The sequence below is a fragment of the Triturus cristatus genome, chromosome 10, assembly GCF_964204655.1.
Source record: "Triturus cristatus chromosome 10, aTriCri1.1, whole genome shotgun sequence".
NCBI lineage: Eukaryota > Metazoa > Chordata > Amphibia > Caudata > Salamandridae > Triturus > Triturus cristatus.
The window spans coordinates 103,203,048-103,222,946 of NC_140593.1; the positions used below are offsets into that span (position 1 = coordinate 103,203,048).

At 45.7% G+C, this 19,899-nt stretch overlaps 1 protein-coding gene across 2 annotated transcripts in view; it reads right to left on the reverse strand.

The window, feature by feature from the left end:
- The window catches only part of NEK10 (NIMA related kinase 10), a 1,348,206-nt gene that overhangs the window by 1,218,924 nt on the left and 109,383 nt on the right, over positions 1-19,899 (reverse strand). For both annotated transcript variants that reach the window (XM_085630543.1, XM_085630544.1), the window contains exon 4: positions 16,133-16,266. In XM_085630543.1, coding sequence (XP_085486669.1) covers positions 16,133-16,266 — 134 coding nt within the window. The remainder of the gene's footprint in view (positions 1-16,132; positions 16,267-19,899) is intronic.

A 19,899-nucleotide genomic window follows, 5' to 3' on the forward strand; every position in this document is an offset into this window, starting at 1 on the left:
TGCTGGATCTGGGAGTAATTGAACCTTCAAGCAGTCCCTGGTCCAGTCCGGTGGTACTGGTACCCAAAGCTGCCCCGCCAGGCACTACCCCAGAACTCAGGTTCTGTGTGGATTACAGGGGACTGAACTCTGTGACGAAGACCGATGCTCATCCTATCCCGAGGGCGGATGAGCTCATTGACCGGTTGGGAGCTGCCCAATATCCGAGTACCTTTGACCTTACATCCGGGTACTGGCAGATCTCCCTGACAGATGGAGCAAAGGAAAGGTCAGCCTTCTCCACACCTGAGGGTCACTACCAGTTCTGCGTGATGCCCTTTGGGCTCAAGAACGCCCCCGCCACTTTTCAGCGGCTGGTGAACTAGGTCCTCTCTGGGATGGAGCTTTCTCGGTTGCTTACCTGGATGACATCGCTGTCTTCAGCAGCAGCTGGGAGGACCATTTGGGTCACCTTCAGGCTGTCCTTCAGGCCCTGCAGCAGGCAGGTCTGACGATCAAGGCCAGCAAGTGCCAGATCGAGCAGGGGTCGGTAGTGTACCTCGGTCACTTGGTGGGTCGGGGCAGGGTGCAACCCCTCCAGGCCAAGATTGAAACCATCATGGCCTGGGAACCCCCCAAGACCCAGACGGAGGTCCGAGCCTTTCTGGGCCTCACCGGTTACTACCGACGCTTCGTCAAGGGGTATGGTACTATCGTGGCTCCCTTGACTGAGCTTACATCAATGAAGCACCCTCGACTGGTAATCTGGACCGAGGTGTGTCAACGAGCCTTTGACACCTTGAAACAAGCAATGTGTGCGGCGCCTGTCCTCAGGGCCCCTGACTTCTCCAAGGAGTTCATCGTCCAAACGGATGCGTCGGAGCATGGCATCGGGGCAGTGCTGTCGCAGCTCAATGAAGAGGGTCTGGACCAACCTGTGGTTTTCCTATCCAGGAGACTACTCCCCCGGGAACAGAGGTGGAGTGCGATCGAACGGGAGGCTTTGCGGTGGTGTGGGCTCTGAAGAAGTTGCGGCCATACCTGTTTGGCTCGTACTTCCTGGTTCAGACCGACCACCGGCCCCTCAGGTGGCTGATGCAAATGAGGGGCGAGAATCCTAAGTTGTTGAGGTGGTCCATCTCCCTACAGGGAATGGACTTTAGGGTGGAACATCGCCCAGGAGTGGACCACGCCAATGCTGACGGTCTCTCCAGGTATTTCCGCCTTAGTGAAGAGAACTCCCAAGGGATTGGGTAGCTCTCCCCACTTTCAGCTGGGGGGGTCGCGTGTTAGACCTGCCAGCCCTTTGGCTGTCCCCTCCTCATTTTTCTTCCTTTACCCTCTAATTTTTCTGTCCACTAGTTTTTTTGGTGTTGACTTAGAGGCTCTGGGTGCCCCATTATCACTAATTGATGGTGTGGCGCCAGGTGCTTCCCTAAAATGGAGGGAGAGTGAGAGCTCCTATACAAAATGGTGGCCTAAACTATCACCTCAGACACTGGGCCATAGGCTGACATGAGGAGTTCCAGAACCTTCTAGGCCACTCTGGACAGTCAGGGCCCAGGCTATATATAGAGGTGATGTGCGTCGGCCATTTTGTGTGAAGTGAGGTAGTCAGGAGTAAGGCACCTGAGTGGGGAGGTAGGTGCGCTGGAGGGGGAAACTGACTGTTCTTAGGGCCTGCTTTCTCCTCCCTCGGTTGACACTGCCCCCTACCTCGTGACCTAGCCCTGCCGTCAGCCTCTGACCCTGGGATCACGTTAACCTTTCTGTGCTCCCCGCCTAGCCAGGACCCCTGAAGAGAACCGGGGAAAAGAGTTAACCCCTACGACCTTATCTTCTACTTCCCTGACTGGGCCTGGGCCCCCCCCTATCTTGATCTGCCTCTGGCGTGTGGACTGCCACTTCCCAACCCACCTGCCCAGAGCCAGGGCATCGCTGTGAGGAAGAAGGGAGCGCTAGGCGCTGAGAACATCGCCACCCCTTAATTTGTGTGAGGAAGAATGGAGCGCTAGGCGCTGAGAACATCGCCACCCCTTAATTTGTGTGAGGAAGAAGGGAGCGCTAGGCGCTGAGAACATCGCCACCCGTTAATTTGTGCCACCCCCGTCGGGGCTGCCCCAGAGGGTAACTTACCGCCGTGGCCCTGGGCCGTGTCGCCTGTTCCTGCCATCCTTGGGCCTGCGGGGAGGGCCGGGGCTCCGCCGCTGCCGTCGCAGCCTCATCGACGCGGCTCTCTGTGAGGAGAGGGCCGCCGGAGTTCAAAGAAGGCCGCGTAAGCCTGAAGCCGTGATCCACCGTCACGTGACGGGGGCGGACTGCGTGACGCCGCCCCCGCCGCTGCAGGATTCAATCTGTGAGCCGCGCCCCCGCAGGCCGCACTGCCATTGGCGGCTGCGGGCGCGCCTCTGCCGGATCCCTCCCCGATGCGGAGCTGACGGGGAGATCTGACGGAGTCCCCGCAACGCGGGACTCCCAGCCGACATCTGTGGGCCCTGGCCCGAAGCCTCAGAGACCGGCGCAAGGGCCTGAAAAAGGCCGAAGACACAGGTAATCTCCGGGGAGGAGAGCGGGAGGCCCACGAGGCCCGGAGCACGCCCCTCCCCCGGGGAGATCCAACGTGATGTCCCCTTCGACCCCAGAGCGTGACTGAACTGGACCACGGTCCCCCTTCACGAGGTGCCCACGGGGAGAAGGGTCCAGCAGGTGCCTCAAAGACTTGCCATGTGTTAAAGCGCTATTGATTCCTGGATCACTACGTTATGCTGGAGGGTCACATCTGACGTGTTATTGATTCCATAATTGAGGTGCTATGAAATCACTATGTGCAGCGCTAAGTTTAATAACTCTATTTAAGGTGCTATGAAATCGCTATGTGCAGCGCTAAGTTTAATACCTCTATTTAAGATGCTATGAAATCGCTATGTGCAGCGCTATGTTTAACAACTCTATTTAAGGTGCTATGAAATCGCTATGAGCAGCGCTGGTGCGCTTAATTTCATACCAGGTCTAAGATATTTATGCAATGCCAATCTAGTCACGATGAAATGTTTTGACCCTAACGTGATGTAGATAAAAACTGATTGGTTTCATTTGAAGGAAAAGAAAAACATGATAGAAGGAAAGATAAAGCTTTTCCAATTTTTCTAAATTCTCTGGTGTGGTGTAGTGTCGTTTTTAGTGGTGGTACGCTGGAGTGCTGAGGTGAGTGGGATGCAAGCACGACATGTTACTCTGGAATGAGGCCTTTCCACTTGAGCCAAGCTACCCTAGGACTTTAGGTCCAATAGTCTCCCATTAAAAATTGACATTTTGTGAAAGAGTTGCTTGAAGCAATACAATTACCAAAAGAAGTGGCAGTGGTCAAATGTGCGGCACATAAGTCAGGAAATGACCGTGTGACAGCAGGTAATCGATATGCTGACCAGGTTGCCCAACACTGTGCAAAATTTCAAATGGCAGTAAACAGGAAAGTTGAAAATTATGGAATCAGCTGCCAACTTATGCTGTTGTCAGGATTAAAAACATGGAGAGAAGTAAGAGAACTCCAAGATGAAGCAGAGGCAAAGGAAAGAGAAGAGTGGGAGAAGATGGTTTGTCAGAGAAGGGCAGAAGATGGTGTATGGGTTTACTTAGATGACAGACCTGTATTACCAGACTGTATGCTTGCACCCATGGCTAGGATGTATCATGGAGACACCCACATAGGTAGAGATGCAATGATTAGACTTTTCAGACGAGATTGGGTTAATCCAAGGTTCAGGAACATTGCAGAGAGTCTTTGCCAAAGATGCTTGACATGCCAACAAATGAATCCCGGCAAGAGAATTATAGTCTGTACGGGAAAAATTGGAAAGGCTGAAGGTCCTTTTTTAAGACTTCAAATTGATTTCATTCAGTTACCTGTTTATCGAGGATTGAAATATGTACTTGTCATCGTTTGTTTATTTTCAAACTGGATGGAGGCATACCCCACCAGGAGAAATGACAGCTTGACAGTGGCCAAACTCCTATTAAGAGAGCGTATACCTCTCTTCGGTTTTCCAGTAACTATTGAATCAGACCGAGGGTCTCATTTTAATAATGAAATAATTTGATTAATTTGCGAAGCATTAAAAATTTAACAAAAGCTGCACTGCGCATACCGCCCAGAGGCATCTGGAGTGGTAGAATAATTGAATGGCACAATTAAGTCAAGGCTGGGAAAGGTGTGTGCATCCACTCCACTGGACTGGCCTGATGCTTTACCTCTTGTTCTGATGGGACTTAGAAGTATTCCAGACAAGAATACCGGATTGAGTCCTCATGAAATAATCATGGGAAGAGCAATGAGGCAGGCATGTATACCAGGACACAAGCTGTTAAATATAACTGATGACTTGGTACTGTGAGTATTGCAAAGAGTTGGCTGACCAAGTGCATTCTATATCTCACCAGGTTGGAGAAGAAGCAGTCCCCAGGCAGCCAAACCAAGCCCATGATCTGAATCCCGGTGACTGGGTTGTAGTGAAGAATCACACTCGAGAATCGTGCCTAGCACCAAGGTGGGATAAACCACATCAGGTTATATTGGTTACAACAACAGCAGTAAAATGTGCAGGTCTGCCTAATTGGATTCATGCAAGCCATACTAAAAGAGTACCAGCGCCTGATGAGGAAGAACCTCAACCGACTCAAGCAGGTGAAGGAGCTGAAGTTTGTGCAGCTGAAGGATCCCGAATATTAAATCCTGCAGTAGCTGACCAAGAACAACCAAGCACCAGTCAGGATGATTGGATCCCAATAGCTGAGATACCTGAAGAAATTGTAAGAACAAGGAGCCAAACTAGATTAGTCAGGAAAAGAGTGAGGACCAGGTAGGAATAGAAGAACGCGCTCAGGTAAGTGAAAACACAATTGTTAGGGAACCTGAGCAGGACCAGATAAGGAAAGAGCAATTTACTCAGACAGACGACGTCAAAGTCACAGCCCCAGTGTCTGAGGAGGGACAGATAGGTCTTAGAGAACATGTTCAGGCAGAAAAAAAACAAGAAACAGAAAGAATTGAGCAGGACCAGACAGGAAAAGTCAAACAAGTTCAGGTAGAAGAAGAAGAAAAGCCAATCAAAACTGAACCTGAAAGGGTCAGATTAGGGAAGAAGAATGCATCCAGGCAGGTGACATTGAAATAATAAGCCATGGACAAGGTCAGGTAGAGAGGAATTCAGAAAACGAAAATAATCAAGTTGTGCCACAACTTAGTGAAAATAAAAGAACACTTGAAGAAAGTGAAAACGCAGTGCAAGCTAAAAGAATCAGAAGAGGCGATAATTGGCCTAGTGTTATCAAAAGAGTGAAATACCGGTTTAAACCCATAGCAGAAGAACCAGAGCAAGTAGATGAAGTATCCAGTCGATCTGGACCATCAACTGAAATACCAAAAAGAAGAAGTCCAAGACTAAAATTCATAAATAATAAATTCAAAGGTCCCGAATGGACGTACGTTATTCTTGAAGATTGAGAATTTGGAAATAATTGGAGAAGATGATGAAAGCTTAAATGCAGAGCAACTTGATGAAGAAGTGAGGCCAACTTGAAAATAAATTTCCCCTTTATATTAAGTCACAATGTTAAAAATACTAAAGTGAAGAAGAGAAATCTTCGTATCCCATTTGATAAATGGCTGACAATAGAGCTGCTGGAAAACCGTATTGTGTAAAGAAATGTTGTAGAATATGTATATGTATATATTTTTAGTACTCATTATATGGTTAATACTAACCGTGGCCATTCCTTATTTGATGGTTACAAATGTACAAAATAGCACTAATGCACATGAAACGGTAGATACCATCAAAGGAGACAAAGTAGAATTAGAAACACCAGAGGAGTTAGATTTACATCACTCTGTGAATAAAAAATGATACAGACTTAAATGTTTTTACAAACCTGTTAGTACAATATGTAGAGACCATGGAGGTTAGTGATTGCTATGTGTGTATGAAATTACCCGCATCTGTAGCACTAGGAGTAACATATCATCATTTACCATTGACATATGGTATTTCGTGTAGTGTTTTAGCAAGCTTATTTTATAGAACATGGAAATTGCAGTATTATTATTCTAATGTAGAGGTGATCTTGTCCGAGGTTCCTATGCAAAAGAGCATGAACCCTGTCCTTAGTACGAGAGATTCACAATTTATGGGTGAATATTTTCTAACAATGAAAGCAATAGATATAGCTGAAGCACATAAGCACAATTTAACCTGTAAATTACATGAAGAGAAAATATTTTTTAATTTAGTTGAAACAAAGAGACAGGATTTGCAAAGAAGAGCTGCTGAACCTAAACCTCAGATACCTAAATGGGCTGAAGAGGAAGAGCATTATGCAAATGGCAAGACTCGTGCTGCTATGTACTTGGACTTTGAAAAGAAGGGACAAATCTGTCTCCATAGGTTAAAGACTGAACATAACAATGTGTTTATGGGTTCCAGTGTATGTGAACATAATTTCTTAGTAATTGGGGGATGGGGACTAAAAGGAGGGACGGATCCAGTATATCCTGGAATCTATTATGTGTGTGGCAATAAAGCCTATTTTAGGCTGCCAGACCATTGGTATGAGAGTTGCTATTTTGGAATAGTATTCCCTAAAGTATACCATGTATAAAGAATCACTGGAAGCAATGAAGATAGTGATGGACTAAAATATATAAAAAGAGCTAGTTTTTCTGAAATAGTAGGTGACATTTTTGGTGCATTGATACCTTCAGTGGGAGTTCTTCTAAATTCACGGAAAATGTGTCAGTTATTATTATTGAATTTTGTACCGCGCACGGTTACCATGAGGCATCCCAGCGCTTATAGAAACCAAGAGCAGGCTACTAATAAAAAAAAAACAGAGAAGCTACAGTTATTCTGGGAACAGATACGTTTTCAGAAGTTTCCGGAATCTGAGAAGGTTTGTAGTTGTCTACAGTAGTTGATCAGTTATCTACTGACACTGCTAGAGGATTCTTGATGATCAACACTGAATTAGTTGCGGTCAGATCTATGGTTATGCAAAATCGACTTGCTCTTGACATATTATTGGCAAAAGAGAGTGGAGTCTGTAAATTATTGAAAACGCAACATTGTTGCACGTATATTCCAAATAAAAGTGTTTAAGTTGGAAGATACATTAAAAATATTACGAAATTAGAAGAAGAGTTGAAACCACTGGAAGTTGAAAGTGTATGGAAGAGATTTACAAATAGCATTTCTAACTTAGTTCTCCAACATAGGTAATGGTATTCTAGGTCACATAATACTGCCCATAATGGGAATAACACTATTAGTATTAGCAATGATGTTTTGGCACAAATGCTGCAAAGGGAGAAAGAAATATGAAATGAATGAAAGAGGTGAGAAAAGAAAATTCGAAGAAATACAACTAGAAGTATTAAAAGGAGACTTTTACAAAAGAATGAGAGGATTACAGTGTAAAAAGGAGAAAGAAAGAAATGAAAAGGTTGAAGAAGAAATTGAGATATGCTAAAGTTGGCATCTGATTTAGTAGAAATTAGTGATGGCATTAAATGGCATCGGAGAGGGGATTGATGGAGCAAGGTTTGGTATTTAAGAAACTTGCTTGCATACAATCCTCTCAAATAACATGTAACCAACACGTCTTGTAAATACTAATATTGCATTACATTCATTACATTCATTATATTGTATTCAGGGGATGCTTGCGTATGTGTATAACTAACAAGTAACCTGAGTGACTGAAAATGGCCGCCAAAAATGCGGGAAAGTATCTGCGCAAGCATCTACTGCATCTACGTAGTATGATGTCTTCTTTCGCTTGGTGGGAAAACTTTGCAGCTGCGCAGTAGCTTTAAATATGGCCGCTTGAAACTCACATGATAATGCACATGCTATCGCTTAAACTAAAACCTATAAGTTCTACCAAGCATTAATGTGAAAGATTAAAATAATTAAATGGGGATAGAGTAGAGATAAGTGGTATACAGTGAAATCATTTATTGTCGCATTCGAACGTGTCTTTTCCTGACTTTATTATTAGTTCATATTTGGGGCGCAGAGGGTGACTGAAATCCCTACTCCACCTGATCCGCGCACAGGAGTATAGAAACTTGCCGGAAACTATGATGGCACACTTGAATTACAGCCAAGGCCACATTGGTCGAAGACGCCTGGGAAATAAAACTATTGACCCGGACAAGCAACAATTTTGAATAAAATGTATAACTTGTATTAATCATAATGTGAAATACGGGTGGGAATAAAGCTATGGGAAAGTAAATTAAGGGGCGGAAACATAGAACAATGGTCTAAAGAGAAAAATATTACTTTTAATATGGTGTTATGAACACACCTCCTCGCCCTGACCAATCAGAATTGGGGAAAACACGAAAATTGAAACTTTTGGGGGTGGTACACGAATACAGAATAGTATAATTGAGGTAAGATAGCTAGAGACTATTGTTAGACTTATCAGATCCGTCATTCCAACTCGTCACCAACCCAACGCGTATGCTGCTACAGATTCTGTTCAAGACGCTGTCTCAGACCCTGCTGCTGCCAGAAATTCTGCTCAAGAAAACGAGATACTGATCGATAATCTAAGCATCTAGAGGGGATTTCGGAAGAGGGACATTCGAGGAGAATAGTGCCAGAGAGGGGTTCGATGCTGGTGTTGCACTTTAGAAGAGATTACCTCTCCAGATTTGAATCTGCCAGATCCTCTGTCTTCATCCTGTCCTGGGAGATTCTATCTGGCCCATCTTCAAGGAGTTGGGTTCATCTATCACCTTAGGTAAATATAATTCTGTGAAACCTGTCTTTGTACCTGATTTCTCTCTTCCTCCCTTTTTCAGGTACTGTCTCCATTGATCATTATTATGACTTTGCTATATTTGACTTTAATTTGCCTCTTGGAAGAATGTGCTTTAATTCTGACTCCCAAACATTATTAATTTAGATAAAGATTTTAAAACTTTTGAGTTGGTGGTTATTTCAAATTTTTTTTTAAGTTAAATGTCATTTTCTACCTTAAACTATCTCAGCAACCTGATTCATTGAGTGAAGGAATTATTAAGGAGGTCAGTTTGGTAAGACTTGGTAAAGGTGAAATATCAAATTACAGGTAAAACTAAAAAGTGATGACAGCGGGGTTTACTAGCTTATCTGTGTGAATGTTTTTGGGCCCAGGTGAGTATTAGGTATGTGTGTGTAACCCGAGCTGGTAACCCACGCTCTATCAATGCCATACAGATAATTTGCCACTAGCTTTACTCCTGGTTCACTTATGAACAAAGATGGTGTATGACGAATGTTTGGAACAACAATGGATATAAACAAACAACAACAATAACAGTCATGTACAATGTGCCTTTCCTATGTGTGAAAAGTGATAACCTCACCATCCCTTCAAATGCCACCAGTACCTATGCAGGTGAAGTAAGTCCTGAAGAGACTAGATACAACAACTTCATTATCCTGATGGAACTGCAGAGAGGATTGCAACTTCCTAACACAGGGGTAAACATACTGTTTTTGTAATGATGTGCAGTACAACAAATGTTTAAAAGAGTGTCTCTAGTGGCCTTTTTTTATATTTTTTATATTTGCCTATTAACTGACAGTCACCATGATGCTGATCAGTGACTGAGGGCCTTATTTAGATCTTGGCGGATCTGGTGTATGAGGATCCAGTCAGCATGTGTTAGCTTTTGGTTGGTGTTGTTTTGCTTGTAGGTTTGCTTTTGTGTAAGTGTTTTGGTTTTGATGAGTGTGTTGTTGTGGTGGTTGGTGTGGCTATAGTGCTTCTGGGTGTAGTTACAATAGTGTGTGTATGTTGTTTATGTGTTTGCTTTTGTGTGTGTGAATGTGCTGCTTGTGTCTGTTAGAGTGGGCGTCAGCAAAGAAGTGTGTGTACTTGGGATTGAGATGGGAGTCTAGAATTGGGTTGAGGAAGGGACCTGAGTTGTCGCAGAAGGTTGTGAGTCTGGGGTGAGTGAGGAGGCGCTATGATATATGTTAAAAATAGGCAAAACATATTTGCAACAGCTAATTTAATTCAATAGCAAAAACCTACATGTATGTTTAGTGACATATTAAAAAGTGTTAACTACCAGTCTCCACTCCACCAGGGATTTCTGTTAGGCCTTCAGGAAATAGGATCTGCAAGACCTTCTCCTCCCAGAGATATAGTGGTAAGGGGAAGCTGACAGAACCACCACCAGTCCTTTGGGACTCCAGGTGATGCCTGCAGGTATGCAGGTGACAACAATTTGCAAAAACATCAGGTGTGTGATGGTAGCATCCATCCAAAAGCCACAGGAATAGTACAATGTTAAATGCGTCCCGCAATGGATTCACTCCATCAGGAACCCGTTAGTAGGACAATGCCAGCACAATTGTGAAATCTAAATAGGTTTGCCCAAATCGGCCGACCTGACAGTGACAGAGTACTGTTAGCCAGCAGAGGAGTCTGCCGCGTTGAAGGAGGTGACGCGCTTATGTGATGGAAAAAAGCCTGCTAGAGCAGACAGCAGATCAGCCAGCACACATCTAAATGCAGTGGGCAGGAATCAGTCAGCGTGACGGAGTACTTGAACCGCCACCAGGGAGGGACGACGAGAGCCCTGCCAAGATCTCAATCAGGCCCTGAGTCTTGAATCCAAACATGGTAAACACAGTGAATAGTGCCAGTACCTTCAGTTAGGGATTGCCAAAGCCAGATTTAGGGAGAAGATCACCCTTTACACCTCGACTACAAAAGCTAGTCCATTGATGAGAACTCCAGTAGGCTGTTAAAATGTCCACCTGTCGAGTGTCCTTTTTACAGGTAACTTTTTTCTTGCGACATTGCACATATCTACATCAAAAGTACACTAGATGAGGGTCATCAATAGATTATTACCATTAGGATAAGAACACAACATCATGTTGGCCCAAGATGAGCAAACAGACAGGTACCATTAGTGCTGAGCAAACCCTATTTATCCAGAACCTTCCTTGTTCTCTGTTCTCCACGGTGATGCCAAAACAGTGAAAAACTAAATGTGTTTTTCGTTTCTTTGATGGTGGTGCCAGAAATATGTCTTCCCCAGACTTGTCCAGGACTCCTTACATACCAAAGTAATGGTGGAAGGACTGGCACCGGTTCACTACATCTCAATGTCTCCACAGATATCAATGTGATGGAATGTTGGATGACGAATTGCCATCTCGCCTGCCTCGCATGGGTCTCCAGGGAAACCAGCTTCAGAGATTCTGCAGGGACATGTCAGTCAATTTCCCCATGCAATGCTATGACAGAACATCTGCCATTACGCAGCCTGCTCTCTGACAAAGAACAGAGAACACCAACCTTTAAGTAGGGATGGGGATGAGCAAAATAAGGCGGGGGTGGATGGATACTATTTATATGATTTTTAACATACGCAAGGAGAAAATATGGTCTGTAGTATGTAGCCGAGCTCGAGTAAGGCCATCGTGTTTATAGCTCTAGGACCTTGCTCAACCTTTAGATCTGATTCACAGCATCAGCATATGAGGGTGCTCATGGAAGAGGCACATACAGGGCATGCAAGATACAGACTACTCAAGCTTTGCTCTCATTCTTAATAAGGTCATTTGGAAACCCTCAGCAGAAACCAACCCCAATATTGTTATGAGCCCACCTATACTTTTGTATGTTGTTCATGGTTTCCATCAACCTGAATTCCAAATTTGAAACCCGTTATTGAGTCATGCTATGCAAAACAAGCTTGCTTCCACCGCGGTGACAATATGCAGGAGAGGGACTTCTTCCTGAGCCATATATGCATCTGCGACAGTTCCAAGGGAAGCAGTGGAAGGGTAGTCACTGATCAGCCTCCTCACCTGGGGTCCAAAAGACTTGTAGAAGAGAGTGGAATTGTGTACAACAGACCCCCATCTCCTTTGCAATTTCTGCACTTTGTCAGAACGAGGGAGGAGGGGGAATAGTATGTGAGGGCCCTGTCACCACGAATCACCTTCTCCCCTGATCCCTGCAGGACAGTGTTGTAGATGATTTCCTATACATATTAAATATCAACAACACACTTTCCAAAGTCTGTTAATTTCCCCTTCCACAGTTGTAGGCCACAGATGAAGATGCTGTTGGAATAAAAGGATTAACTCCTCCAGCCACAAAAACAAAAATGAAAAGCGGCAAGAGCCTAGTTTGTACAGGTTTTGGGCAGTAATTGACCAGAAAGGTAAAGGATGGTGCTGGCTCTGACTCATGAAATACAGAATGGATTCCATTCTAAGGTTTGACTCAATGGTGATTGTGCGATTTGTGCAAGGTACTACCTTTGTCCCCAAGTGAGGGGCAAAAGGTCAGATCCCCATCCACTGATTGTTGTTTTACTCATATGTTGAGCAACCCACATTTATCATCCATTGCGTCATTGTAGTTGTCCATCATGACACCTGGATTATTTTCCTTCTCACCTAGATATTCAAGAGCAGTTGCACAGGTTTGCTCGATGGCACTAGCACCGCACCACAAAGGCGTCCATCACCCAATACCATCAAGGTCGCCTACACATTTGCCCTGTGTAGTGCTGCTCTGCAAGTCAAGAGTGGTATAGCGGAAAACACCACCACAACCCTAGCACACACAGGGTGAAGGGAGCAGCATTTTATCACTCTCCCGTGTTGGTGGCTATCCTTCCTGTCCTGCCACCTCCAGTAATGCCCATCATTACCTCTTGAGTTCTATGGTCACCTGGGGGTCCAGTTGTAAGCTAGAAGAGATGCCCCCCTGGCCCATGTACACTGGCGTAGGCTGAGCGAGATGGAAATGTATCCTTTCTCTGTGTTATATGGGACACATCAGAACATCATTAGTAATGCAAGTGCCATGTTGAGCAAAACCCAGCCTCCCAATGTGTCTGCCATATTTACTGTGGCATGGGCGGGTTTCAACGGCCTTCACTGCCTCTTGTTCTTCCTACGTCCATGCATTTAGACAGGAGAATGTGCTAGTATACTTCTATACTCACTTCATGCCCTTCTCTGGTCTGTGCTGATAATCACACACTCGATCATTTTATGTTTAATAACAGTAGATCTCTCACTGTAGTTCTTTCTCAATGACTATAATGCCTCAGCTCAATGTGGAGTCTGTGTCTATGTTTACCCTTAAATCAATATTGTCTGTGGTCACTATCTGTGGCACACAACTCCAGGCCTCAGAGGTGTGGGGAAACGAATGCTAGGAGAAAGTCCACAGGGATACCAGCAGCGCAGGCTTGCCAAGTGTTCACGTTAAGGATGTCTGCCTTGATCACAGCTACCGAGTGGCCCGATGCCAGAGGTGACACCCCCAGCCAACCCTGAACGTGTATTTCAAATTAATGAGTGATGGTGTAAATATGAACATGCACTAAGGGATAACGACTTATGGGGGTAAGGCATTGCTCCACACACTTATCTATCCATTCATCCATCCATCACTGTAGGCACTCATTCATCCATTCCCATTAATCCACTTACCCATTCCTCGATCCAAGCACTCTTTCTTCACTCATTTGGCCACCCATTCATCAATCCATTTACTCACCTATTCATGGATGATGATAACAGGAGTTGACAGGGTCCACTGATTATTACTGCCTGAGGCCATTCATGTTTATTACACATTGGGCCTGTTGTTCATTACTGCCTGCAGTCATTGATGCTCACTGACAAATATTTCCTGAAAAGCCACAAGTCCGGGCAGTCTCATCACCACTCGAGATATTTGGGAGCTTTTTAATAAAGTTCACCACCAAGATGGCCGCCGTCATTCACGTTCTAGCGTCTTCACGCCAACATGCCATTTTAAATATCCTGCCCCCGCAACCACACCTCACGGGAACCAGAGCTGGGGTAGGAACACGGCTAGTTGCCTGGCCTCCTTCCGTGAGTATGCATTCCCTGACAACGCTGCCGAGTATTACCAAGAGCTCCCGGTAAAACCAAAACAACTAAATGTTATTGATTGCCTGCCTTCCGCATACCCTTATTCTGTCGCAGGTTGTGAGCAATGAGGTGCTCTTTTGAAAAGCTCCTGTCAGCCTAGATCTACAAATTTAGGGGTGAGTGTTTATCCAGCAGTCCGGTTCAGACATCGCTAAGTATGCGCTCACTTTATTATTTTTATCTGCCCTGCCCACCACTACGAGATATTTTCCTGACAAAAAAACTGCGCTAATTGCTGGCACCAGGTGTGTGTGATTATGGGTGCACGTGTCTGTTGCAGGAACGATGGGTTAGGTCGATACCCCCGTTTTTGCACATAGACATGTTCCAAGATAAACTGCAACAACTTAGATGCTTCTACCCACTATTTGTGTTTGTGTGTCTCGTTTTTGTCTCCATATTCGGCTCCTCAATGATTTTACTATTAGAGTAATAAATCTCGCACAGTGCTGAGACACGGACATCAGTAATATTGTCCTCTATGATCACTACGGATTACTCAATCATGCCGACATTGATTTCCTCAACTGCATGCCGATAACGCCAAATCACGCTGGAATTTCCCGGTATTTTGTACCCAGAAGTACACTAAGGCACAGCACAAGGGATAGGAATGAGTTCCTTCCCCTGTTGGTCAACAAGTATCTCACTGCTGCCTGATCCACACCGGGTTCATTTTGAGCGCAGCGGGGATTGTGCCTCACCTTTTTAAAACTGTTTTTATTATCACTCTCTTTCAGGTCACAGAACACTAGGTTAATCGGACCTGGTGTTCCCATGCAAAGCTGGTAACTACTGCAACGCGCAATTTCCTGAACCAGTATTGCGGTAGTGTTAAGAGTTGAGACACTTTCTCTAATTAATTTCTCTTGGTCCTGACGAATTGCCACTAGACCCGCTAGGGGATACTATAGGCAAGAAACATGTCAACCTTTTGCACCACACATGCCCATTAGGACCATTGCATCCTGTTAGGGCTTCCTGCTTTTAGTTAGGTTAGTGCACCCTAGGAATAAGATTTAGGTAATAGGGTTGCCCTAGACCTATTTTAAAACACCATCTTGCACTCACTGCACTTCCTAGTCCACACACCCACATACACCTAACGGCTTCATCAAAAAAGATCTCCGCTAAAGAGCCCCTTCACGGGCCCATCGGGCATTGCAGCGCCGGCCCGACAAGGTGCAGGCCCAATGATGAAGCATGGCATCCTTATTGGTGTGTGAGGGCACTTCTTCACAGACCTGAACCCTCCCACCCACACTAAGGAACTGCACACCAGTCAGTTATACTGTTTACGTTTAGGAGTACGTGTGCAGGACCTGTTTAAAAAGCTCCTGGTTCCTCTTGCTTAGAGCAATGACAAATGTGGCCATTGAGGCATTTTAATAATGCCTCGAGCCATTGAGGTATATTAATGTCTTGGGCCATTGAGGATCATCAGTGCCTGTGTGCATGAGTGCCAGTAGGTTTGAATGTGCCTACTCTGTAAACATATGTGCTTGAATGAATGGTCTATGTCAATGTGGCTATGGTGAGCATGCACCATGCAAACGGCAATCCATGAGACTGGCTAATAAAGATACTTTCCGTATACAATTTAACAATGACGTAAATCAGTGGAAGAACTTACTATATAATGGACAGCTTGATGGGTATCAAACATCCAGTGGAAGAAAAAATAAAGATAAAATATTATTTATGCTGTCAAAGGATACCCTTGCAAACAGCACTATAGAGGGAAAAAACACACTCATAGTAGCACACTGGACCTTAGGAATAGAAGGCATAAACCACAGGCACAGAGAGCTATATCCAAAGTACCCAGACATCTTGTAAGGGTGCGGCGGACACAACATACCTGCATACAACAGGTAACAGGCATTGTATTCTGCTGAGTTGAGCTTATAATGAAACAAAGGCAGCTAACATGTTTGGGCTAGTCAAGGTGAAACGTAACCAACATGGAAATCAGAAGTGTTTTCCACAAAAGAAGAGAGTAGGTGTGTATTTAATTCTTGTTTTTCTCAAGTCTTTCTCAGGACCTCACTTGATCAACAGGAATTCATGCAAATATATTTGCTGCTTAAGCTGTAGACTACAAGAGGTGATTAATGGGGAACACGGTGTTATTGGCAAGTAGAGTGTTTGTTGTTCCTTACCTAAAGGTTTCAAGTTCAATGGCTTCGGTGGACTCAGGCCGCAGGCTTCGGTTTCTCCTTCCGTTTGCTGCACTTGGGTGCTTCTCAGGCTTTGATGGACTTCCCGCTGTGCTCTCCAAGTTAATAGCTGGCAGCTGCATGTGTGAGAGAAGTCTTAAATGTTTACAGTGACAAAAATACATGCATGGACAAAAACACAATTTCACCATGGTGATCCATGATTGACCATGTATCAAGGGCAAAGGGAGAACATGAAAATCTGATCACATTACTATTCTTCATGCACACCAAACAGCTTTCCACAATATAAATAAACATGTTCGGGCATGGCCAATATGGCGGCCGAGTGAGACGTGTTTCAGAGTCTCTCCGGCGCCACCATAACAAGCATTTGCATAGCCAATAGGTCTCGCCTTTGGGACCTTATAAGTGTTTAGCTATGCAACAGTTGATTTTGCACCAATGATATTGTGCTGTATAACTAAATACTTATAAGGTCCCAAAAGCGAGACCTATTGGCTATGCCAATGCTTGTTGATTCCTTGTCTTGCGGTGAATCGTAGAGAATGTGCGTAAGAACCATGTTGTCGTCCAGTATGTTGTCTCTGCCCCAGTCTTGCTTTACACTCGACGGTCCTCTGAAAAGTGGGGCTGGACGAAAGGACAGACTCAGTAGTGATTTCAGAAGTTACAGTGGGATGCAGTGTAAATTGCAGTGAATCGATTTGCAGCCCTGACGCCCCCGCTGTGCCTGTGGCAGATGCACTGTGTAATTTATTTAATGCACGATTCCATGTAGCATTTGCTAAACAACATCAATGTTATAACGAGTTACATAAACATAAATTACAATTCACTGTCACGTAAGTAAAAAAAATGACCTCCCCCAGAAGTCATGCAAATGCAGATTTGCTCTCCCGCAGCTTTTTTGTTTGCAGTGATTCTGCAGTGAAATACCTTATGAAGATTTTGGGGAGGGCTGAAATTTGCGGATTTTTCTTTTTTGTAGCTTTGTGAAAATGCAGGGACATAACACATAATAATGCAAACTGAAAATCTGTTGTGCTGCACTAAATTTTAGCACTACACTGCGTCCCCGTGCCAATTTTTGGCACACGGTATTTTAAAAAAGCTTGTGTTAGAAACACTTTTATGTTTGAATTATCTTTTAACTTTGGAATAAGATATTCATGACGAACTATCAGATAGGTTGCAATCAAGAATATACGAGCACTTTGTGTATTCTTTTGCTGATTGGTGCCACAGAGTCAGCAGTAGTGTCAAGGCTTGCCTGTTGTAGACAACTCAAGTCTTTGTGAATCCAACGAAGCGGAGTTCAGTTTAGGTGAAGAAAAACAGGTTAAATAAGCAGGAAGTGGGATAAGGGAGCGGGTGGCAAATGGTGAGCACTTTCGCGGCTGCTTTGATGTTCTCAGTGGCCGCGGCTCACTGAGAACATCAAAGCGGCCGCGAAAGTGATCAGGCAGGCTGACAAATGGTGAGCGCCCGGCGCACATGCACTGTATTTGGAGGCCTGAAAGCCACTAGTCTGCACTTCCAAATCCCGCTTACTAAAACTCTCGCCAGAGCAGCGCTAAAGCGCTGGCTCAGGCGAGACCTAAAAAGCCTCAATTAGCCCCCCAGGGCGGAGCATTTCCCCGAGGAAAAAGTACACTGGAGGCCCTTTGCCTTGGCCCTGCAGAGCCGCATAGACGAGGATTATCACCGCACGGCGAAGGAGCGGTGTGGGGCCGGGCTACACAGCATCTGTGTATGGCTGCATGGCTGTGAGCCACCCAGGAAAAGACACTGTGAGGCTCCTGGGCTGCTGCTGCTAGCTTGCGCCGAATTACCGGAGGACCGTGGGGTGCTGGTGACCCGACTTCGACGGGCTGCGAGTGCGAGGGGGCCGAGAGCAACGGTTCCTTCTGGAGGCCCTAGATGAGGGAGGAGCCCAGCTGGGGATTGGTGCCTCCCTCGCACAGCGGCCCACACGCTGCATTCGACGGCTGGGGAGTCTTGCCTGACCGGAGACTCTAACAACTGATGGCAGACAAACCCAGTGATCGGAGGAAGTCCTCGAGGGAACGCACACGGTGAGTGCTTGAACACGCAAAGCGGTCCTTTGCGGTATCTTGCTCACCCCGGTGCCTCCATCACACGGCCAGGGTGGTGGCACAACGCTCTGCCTTCTGACACATGCGGACTCTCCCCAGCGGCACTATTGAGCCTGGGAGCGACATCTCCATCTGAGACTGCCTTTTGAGGGCAATCTGGGGGCTCAAGTGAGAGCGCAATAACGAAAGAGCAGGTGGAGGGCTCAACAAAAGAAAAAGAAAAGAAAGGGACACAACAGGGCCTCTGGGAACTGTGAAGACGCCCCCAGTCCACCATTATAAGTTAATTGAGTGGAAAAGGGGGCCTTCTGGGTAGAAACTGAAATAGAGCCCCATATAGGAGCCCTTTACGCCCCACTTGATGACTACATGGCCTGAAGCCCTTAGACCAATTGGCCCCACGATCAGTAACAGCGGCGTGGAGCAAGAGAGAAAGAAGCGAAGGAGAGTCCCTTTAGAGCGAAGCCGTGCTGCACTGCGGAGCCTGAGGAGAGAAACGTTTGCTGGGTGGACCAATAAATAGCTCAGTCGCTTGCGCAATAGATACAGGCGAATTGGAGGGCACAGTGGAGGATAACTTTTCGGACCTCATGAAGCCTGTTAGTTAGGAAAAAAGATCAAAGTCTTCCCAACTGACCACTAGACGGATTTGGTGTACAAGAGGTACTAACAGAGCCCAGAGTGGGTCAAAGGAGGAAGGACCCAAGGCTTGCGGATCGCCGCCCACTGCCCCAGAGCGCATAGTGACAGGCTGTCCCAGCTACACAGCGCCAATAGCAACGGCCAGGGTCAAGAAGGATCACTTGGTGAAGGATATGCTAACAAAACAGTCACTGACAGGTACCCCCGCGTGCAGTTCGGTGGGAGAAGAAGATCACAATGACGGGTCTGACGCAGCCGATGCCCTCGCGACCAAGGCTTTTATGACCTCGCATTTCACATCTCTGCACAAGGATCTCATGGCGATGCAATCTCAGCTCTCAGTGGACCTACAAAAAGTACGAAAAGACCTAGACCGGGCCGCGACGCTGGAAGAAAAAGAATCTAGCCGGGACAAAGAGCTGGAAATGATGCAGCAAGAGATACTGCAATTAAGGGAGCAACATATTGATCTGAAGGCGGCCGCTAAGGATCTAGAAAATCACTCGAGAAAGAACGTGCGCATCTGGGGAGCACCAACACAGTCCAAAGGAGATGATATCCGAGCATATGCCCTTGCTCTCTTCAAACACTTGTTAGGAGATGAGAGCCCCCTGGACATACAGATCGAGAGAGCGCACCGAGTGGGTTTGCCCAGAGTCAATAAAACTCCTCCACCGGACATCCTGGTGTGCATGCATGATTTTCAGATCAAAGAGACTGTCATTCGAGAAGCGAGGAAAGCACACCAGTGCAGTTTAGAGGAGATACGCTGCTCTTCTTCCAGGACATCACCTTAACTACACTATTCAAGCGCAGAGAATTCCAACCTGTCACCACGCACCTTAGAGGAAAAGGGATCTCATACTCTTGGTGCCATGCTTTTCGCATCATATTCAGACACAACGACAGACTATGGCAAATCAAATCTCTAAAGGAAGCTTGTGAGTTCCTGGGAATTAGTGCAGACTCTGCCCAGGAGGAGCATGGCAGAGATACACGGAGGGGCAG